We start from the raw sequence: 8,111 nt of genomic DNA, 5'->3' as shown, positions 1-8,111 counted from the left end.
AAAAAAAAAACAAGAAAATTAGCCGGTGATGTGTGCCTGTAGTCCCAGCTATTCTGGGGGCTGAGGTGGGAGGATTGCTTGAGCCCAGGAGGTCAAGGCTGCAGTGAGCAGTGATTGTGCCACTGCACTCTAACCTGGGTGACAGAGCAAGACCCTGTCTCAAAAAAAAAAGGAGGGGGGGGAAAGGAAGGAAGGAAAGACAAGAAAAAAGACCTAATCATCAAAAGCAAGAGATTTTTTTTAAGTGCTACTATTTATTGGGCGTTTACTAATCATATTGCTAGGCTCTACACCCATGCTAAATACTTTATATAAATTATCTCACGTACTCCTGTAATACTAATTACTGCTGTGTAAATGGAGGTAGAAAGACACTAAGCTTTACTTCTGCCACTATTGTTCCTTTAACCTGCCTTGTTTTCTTTTTCTCAGCTGCACCTAATTGGCTATACTTTTAGTTTCCCTTTAAACCACCTTAAATTTTCAAGACTAAAGCAGCAATAACTGGATATATTTATATAACATGTTATTTTTGTCATGTTGCTTTGCACCCCTGGAGACCTACTCTAAATTCACTTGGATGTTTGAGGATAAATCATGCTCACTAGCAATTTCTGAAAACGCAGTTTCACTGAAATTGCAAGCATCCAGAAATTTAGTAAGCAAGTTAAAAGAAAGTATAAGAATCCAATGTACTCATTAAAAAATAATTTGAATTTAGGCTCAGAAAAATAGAATTATTATTAAAAAATCTTACACACTCATGTTCATAAATATCCTCACTAAGAACCATTGCACATATGGCATAACACTGTCCTCAGACAACATGCTGTGAGATTTGTTGCAGTTACCACAGAGTTAAATTTGGCAAACTCTTTTTTATTAATGTGTCTTTTAATTATGAAATAGCATACTCAACTTAGAGAAAGTTTGAAGAATATTTTGGAAAAGTGGTGCAATATTGAAGAAAATTGATAACTTTCAGACCAGATTTAAACTACCAATCTACCTCTTATTTACTTGGACAATTCATTAGCATTTCTGAATATTGCTTTTTAAAAAAATAAATGGGAATACTGTATTATAGAGTTGTTGTGAGTTAAATGAGAGCAGTGACTGATCATAATAACCAGTCAACAAATGTTCACAAATCTTTCCCTCCTAGGAAAAGAATCTCAAGGCAGACCTGCTTTGGGTCTGCTCTGTAAAGAGGTAGGAATCCTCTGCTCCCAGTAAATTGTTTTCTAACCTTCTTTCGTAATAGAATATTTTTTAATAAGAGTAATGGACTATTTTCCATTATACATTCAAAATGTGTGTACCCGTTTCAAGGCAGTCATAGATGGCCATTGCCCATCTTTTGACTACCTGCTGTAGTGTTTTAATTCTGCCTTCAGATCCTCTTACAAAACAAAGACATCTTTAAAAAATAAAACTTGCACAGAAACTTCATAAAAGTATTGACCTGATTTGCCACATATTTGCCACATTTTAAAACACACAAGTAAATGTTTACCCTGTGTCTAGATCCAAATGGGTGAAGAAAAAATAAGAGTGACAATAAATCTACTTAACCACTTATATAATTGTGGCCATACTGCTTGTTTTCACATTACGTTATTAAAACATTGGACACTAAGTCAAGAAACAGAACGTTCCACAAAATAAACTTTAAAAATTGGTAAGCATCACGTACTTTTTCCAGAAGACATTTTACTGTGTCGAATCAAAGATGGCTTTTTGGCACTGAGCAGCTCCATGGAGTCATGGAAGTCCTCATTCCCTAATCCGGAGCCTGCCTGAGTTGCTGCTGGCAGTCATCTGCCTGTTTGGATTTCAAACTACATTAAATCCCTTCCTATAGCTGTCACTGCCAAGCAGTTGCACTGCCTCTGTCCTACCTTTCAGTTGGAAATTCTGTTTTTAATCCTATGCTTAAGTGTAGTTTATATAAATCTTTACAGAGGGATAAAATTTCCTGTAATTAATTGTTTGGGTGAACATTTACCTGGCAGAGCCTGCTACTGGGAAAGGGGCCAAATTTGTATTTCAGCTCCTATCATCCTCATCTTTGAACTAACCAAGTCCTGTGGATTCTTCACTTAGCATCTCTGGAACCCTCTTTTCTTTTCTTATAACCACCTTTCTAGTCTTGGCCCTTCAAACTTGAGTGACAGTGACAGCCTCCCTTCCTTGAATTTCTTTCCTCCTTTTCCCAGTTGTCAAACTTATCTTGATAAATTAGTGCATTGATTGTGGCTACATTCCCCTGCTCCCATATCTTCCATAGACACCAATGTCTGTATAATAATATCCATTCTGGCCTCAGCCTGTCTTTCCAGCCTTGGTGACACAGGTTTGTTCTGCCTGTGACACTCACTGTGGCACCCTTGCTTGTTCCTGGGGCTTTGACACACTTCCAAGGTCTCTTTCTTCTTCCTCTCCAAATCATACTCAATTTCCCAAGCCCTGCTCAAATCTCCCACCTCATGAAGCCTTCTTGATGCCTCCTAGCTCATCATGATATAATTTCCTTAAGTAATTATGCTAATTGGGAATTTGAAAAATTATTAACCAATTATTAACTAAACACCCTTAAAATTGCATGTGTAGGTGTCTTCTAAGGCAGTTAAATTATGTCATGTTCATTACATTGTACTGAGTGCCTCATATCCTTATCCATGTTTTGGGGTTTTACTTTTAAGTCAAGAAATTTAATCACATCCATTTGGTTTTCTTTAGAGCTATAGTTCTCAACCTTTTGTGTGATAGAGAAACTCCCAGAAGACATGTGAAAAAATCTCCTGGGTTCTACCCTTGAGAGATAATAAAGCCCAAGGAGAACCCAAATATCTGTGTTTCAGGTTGGCTCAGTGGCTCATGCCTGTTATGCCAACCCCTTGGAATGCCAAGGCGGGTCGATTCCTTGATCCCAGGAGTTCAAGACCAACCTGGGCAACATAGTGAGACTCCATCCCTTAAAACACAACTAAAAAAAAAGACATAAAACCATAAAAACCCTAGAATAAAACCGAGGCAAAACCATTCAGGACATAGGCACAGGCAAAGACTTCATGACTAAAACAACAAAAGCATTGGCAACAAAAACCCAAATAGAGAAATAGGATCTAATCAAACTCCAGAGCTTCTATACAGCAAAAGAAACCATCATTGGAGTGAACCAGCAATCAAGAGAATGGGAAAAAATTTTGCAATCTACCCACCTGACAAAGGGCTAATATCCTGAATCTATAAAGAACTGAAACAGATTTACAAGAAAAAAACAGACAAACCTATCCAAAAGTGGGCAAAGGATATGAACAGACACTTTTCAGAAGAAGACATATATGAAGCCAACGAACATGAAAAAAAATGCTCATCATCACTGGTCATTAGAGAAATGCAAATCAAAACCACACTGAGATACCATCTCATGCCAGTTAGAATAGCAATCATTAAAAATTCTGGAGACAACAGATGCTGGAGAGGATGTGGAGAAGCGGGATCACTTTTACACTGTTGATGGTAATGTAAATTAGCTCAACCATTGTGGAAGACAGTGTAGCACTTCCTCAAGGATCTAGAAATAGAAATTCCATTTGACCCAGAAATCCCATTATTGGATATATACCCAAAGGATTATAAGTCATCCTAATATAAAGACACATGCACATGCATGTTCATTGTGGCACTGTTTACAACAGCAAAGACCTGGAACCAACCCAAATGCCCATCAATGACTGGACAAGGAAAATGTGGCACATATACACCATGGAATACTATGCAGCCATAAAAAACGATGAGTTCATGTCCTTTGTAGGGACATGGATTAATCTGGAAACCATCATTTTCAGCAACCTGACACAAGAACAGAAAATCAAACACTGCATGTTCTCACTCATAGGTGGGTGATGAACAATGAGAACACATGGACACAGAGAGGGGAGCATCACAAACTGGGGTCTGTTGCGGGGGTGGCATGCAGCTGTGCTCCCAGCTACTTAAGAGGCTAAGGCAGTCAGATTGCTTGAGCCTGGGAAGTCAAAGCTGCAGTGAGCCATGATCATGCCACTGCACTCCAGCCTAGGTGACAGAGGAAGACCCTGTCTCAAAAAAAAAAACCAAAAATCTGTATTTCCAAGATCCAAGTGATGCTGATGCTGCTGGTTGTTTTTAAGCATCTCACAAAGAATTAACTCATAAAAGCTAATACAGTATATGTCTATGGGATACTAAATAGTGAGTTTTTCTCTCTTCTTCAATTCCATGCTCATGTTCTGTCACTTCTTCCTTTTAGATTGACTTTGAAGATGTGATTGCAGAACCAGAAGGGACACACAGTTTCGATGGCATTTGGAAGGCCAGCTTCACCACCTTCACTGTGACGAAATACTGGTTTTATCGCTTGCTGTCTGCCCTCTTTGGCATTCCGATGGCACTCATATGGGGTATTTACTTCGCCATTCTCTCTTTCCTGCACATCTGGGCAGTTGTCCCATGCATTAAGAGCTTCCTGATTGAGATTCAGTGCATCAGCCGTGTCTATTCCATCTACATCCACACCGTCTGTGACCCACTCTTCGAAGCTATTGGGAAAATATTCAGCAATGTCCGCATCAGCTTGCAGAAAGAAATATAAATGACATTTCAAGGATAGAAGTATACCTGATGTTTTTTCCTTTTAATTTTCCTGGTGCCAATTTCAAGTTTCAAGTTTCTAATACAGCAACAATTTATGAATGAATTATCTTGGTTGAGAACAAAGAAATCACTTTCTCAGTTTTCATAAGTATTATGTCTCTTCTGAGTTATTTCATCTATTTTTTTGGCAGCCTGAATTTTTAAATTTTTTTCTTTACCTTTTTATTTGCATGTGGATCAACCATCACTTTATTGGCTGAGATATGAACATATTGTTGAAAGTTAATTTGAGAGAATTATGGAGAACTGGAGGGGAAAAAAAAGAACCAACAACCTCAACTGCCTACTCTAAAATGTTGGTCATTTTATGGTAAGGGAAGAATTCCAGGGTATGGCCATTGAGGGTACAAGTATATGGGCATATTTTCAGCAAACTCTTTTTCCACCATTTAAGGAGTTAGTGGATTACTGCCATTCATTTTCGTGATCCAGTAGGATCCAGTAATCCTTACAAGTTAGAAAACATAATCTTCTGCCTTCTCATGATCCAACTAATGCCTTACTCTTCTTGAAATTTTAACCTATATTTTCTGTGCCTGAATATTTGTTATATAGATAACAAGACCTAAGTGCCTTCCTGTTTTTCACAAATTTTTTTCAAATAGGGTCTAATGAATCAACATGCATTAGGTCAGCAGCTTCCCTGAAGACCAAAATTAGAATATCCATGACCTAGTCTTCCATGAGCATTTCTGACTCTGAGCTAGAGTCCAGTGAAGCTCGCATCTGGGCTTCATCATGTGGCATCTTTATCCATAGAGATGGTCGACAGTAGCCCAATGAAACGAATTAAAGTGGACCAATGGGGCTGAGCCCTCTGTGGGCTGGCAGGCATGGAAGCCAGCTTTCCCTGTCTGTCATCAGCTGAATGAGGTCAGCATGTCTATTCAGCTTCCTTTATTTTCAAGAATAATCATGCTTTTCTGAATCCAAACTAATCCATCACTGGGGTGGTTTAGTGGCTCAACATTGTGTTCCCTTTTCAGCTGATCAGTGGGCCTCTGGGGAGGGGCTGGAAAACGGAGGCCATTGTGTGAGCCTGTCAGAGTTGCTGCAAACATGACCCCTGCTCAGTAAAGCACTTGCAACCGTCTGTTATGCTGTGACACATGGCCCCTCCCCCTGCCAGGAGCTTTGGACCTAATCCAAGCATCCCTTTGCCCAGAAAGAAGATGGGGGAGGGGGCAGTAATAAAAAGAATGAAGTAGTTTTGCTGGAATAAGTTCGAATTCTTCTGAACTCAAACTGAGGAATTTCACCTGTAAACCTGAGTCATAGTGAAAGCTGCCTGGTATATGCAAAAGCTTTTTATTTCTCCTGCTCATATTGTGATTCTGCCCTTGGGGACTTTTCTGAAACCTTCAGTCATGCTTTTATTTTATTATTATTTTTTTTGGTACACGTATTGGAACTCCGCTTGATTTTTGCCTCTTCCAGTTTTCTTGACACTTTAATTACCAACCTGTTACCTACTTTGACTTTTTGCATTTAAAACAGACACTGGCATGGACATAGTTTTACTTTTAAACTGTGTATATAACTGAAAATGTGCTATACTGCATACTTTTTAAATGTAAAGATACTTTTATCTTTATATGAAGAAAATCACTTAGGAAATGGCTTTGTGATTCAATATGTAAACTGTGTATTCCAAGACATGTCTGTTCTACATAGATGCTTAGTCCCTCATGCAAATCAATTGCTGGTCCAAAAGATTGCTGAAATTTTATATGCTTACTGATATATTTTACAATTTTTTATCATGCATGTCCTATAAAGGTTACAAGCCTGCACAATAAAAATGTTTAACAGTTAAACAGTCAGCTTTACTGTTTTTCCCCAAAACAGGTGTTTACATGTCAGCGTCTGTGTGTGTCTATGTTTGTATGTAGTGAGCATGTGTATAGTGTGTGTATATGTTTGTAGTGTGTTTGTGGGGGATAATAGCCTCCCACTTTAAAATTATTACCAAGTCACTTAGGATATTTCTGCTAAGGTCATCACCATTCATGAGTTACTTCAGATAAAAGTTATAATTAATAACAAATATATTTTTTAGCAATTTGCCCAATGTTTTATTATATGTCATCTAATTTGAGCCCCCAGCAAGCTTGGATATTAATGCTCTCACTTGGTAAATGACACAATTTGCATTCAGGGAGTGATGGCTTCAACTTTGCTATGCCTTAACTGGGTTTTAAAGAGGTATATTGCGGTCTCAATTTATGTTTGCTGCTTGGCTAAGTTGACAGGCAGGACTGCTGTATTAGGATTTTCCAGAGAAACTGAACCAATAAGAGATAGATGGAGATAGATAGACAGATAGATAGGATAGAGATAAAGAGAAATAGATAGATAGGATAGAGATAAAGAGAGACAGATAGGATAGAGATAGAGAGATGAAGATAGAGATACAGATGGCCATGGAGATGCAGAGATGGAGCTAGAGGTGGATGGATAGATAGATAGATAGATAGATAGATAGATAGATAGATAGAGATAAATAGAACAGAGATAGAAATAGATAAATGGAGATAGAGATATATAGGGATAGATAGAAACAGAAATCGATGTATATATAGAGAGATGAGAGAAAGAGATGGAGATGATGAGAAAGAGAGATAGATGGAGATGATAAAGATATAGAGGGAGATTATAGGGATAGATGGAGATAGAGACAGATGGAGATAATAGAGAGAGAAAGAGATAGAGATAGATGGAGATGATAGAGATAGAGAGCAAGAGCTTTATTATAAGAAACTGGCTCACATGATTATGGAGGGCGACAAGTTCCCAAATCTGCAGGGTGAGTAAGCAAGCTGGGAGCCCAGGAGAGCTGATGATGTAGTTCCAGTCCAACATCAGCAGGCTTAAGAGCCAGGAAAAGTTGCTATTTTAGGCCAAGTTCAAAGGCAGGAAAAAAAATCCAATGTTCCAGTTTGAAGGCAGTCAAGTATAAGGAATTCTCTCTTACTTGATGGTCTGGGTCACAGTCAGCTTATTTTATGCAAACCTTCAACTAATTAGATGAAGCCCACCCACATTAGGGAGGGCAATCTGCCTTACTCTGTCTATCAATTTAAATGTTAATCTTATCCAAAAGCACCCTCAAAGAAACACTCAGAAATATACGTGACCAAACATATGGACACCCCACCCATGACCCAGTCAAGTTGACACAAAAAGTTAATTATCACAGCTTCTCATCTAGTTCCATTGTATTCTCCAGATACGCAAATCACTACATGGCTTTGGACAACTTTGACTCCATATTGATAATAAATAGCTTCATACATTATACATTTATCCTGTAATTCTAGCACTTTAGAAGGCTGAGGCTGAGACTGGAGGATCAAATGAGGCCAAGAGTTCAGACCAGCCTTGACAACAAGACAGACCATCTTAAAAAA

The 8,111-nt window shown here is 38.4% G+C and overlaps 1 protein-coding gene across 2 annotated transcripts in view; it reads left to right on the top strand.

Annotated features, from left to right (window-relative positions):
• Positions 1–6,518, top strand: part of CAV1 (caveolin 1) — a 36,803-nt gene extending 30,285 nt beyond the window's left edge. For both annotated transcript variants that reach the window (XM_032276218.1, XM_032276219.1), the window contains exon 3: positions 4,298–6,518. In XM_032276218.1, coding sequence (XP_032132109.1) covers positions 4,298–4,639 — 342 coding nt within the window. In that variant the 3' untranslated portion in view covers positions 4,640–6,518. The remainder of the gene's footprint in view (positions 1–4,297) is intronic.
• The last annotated feature ends 1,593 nt before the right edge of the window (positions 6,519–8,111 follow it).

This window comes from Sapajus apella, unplaced genomic scaffold (assembly GCF_009761245.1).
Source record: "Sapajus apella isolate SASKATOON/1434 unplaced genomic scaffold, GSC_monkey_1.0 scaffold7, whole genome shotgun sequence".
Classification (NCBI taxonomy): Eukaryota; Metazoa; Chordata; class Mammalia; order Primates; family Cebidae; genus Sapajus; species Sapajus apella.
The sequence above is the reverse complement of the archived record's forward strand: the minus strand, read 5'-3'. Positions and strand labels throughout refer to the sequence as shown.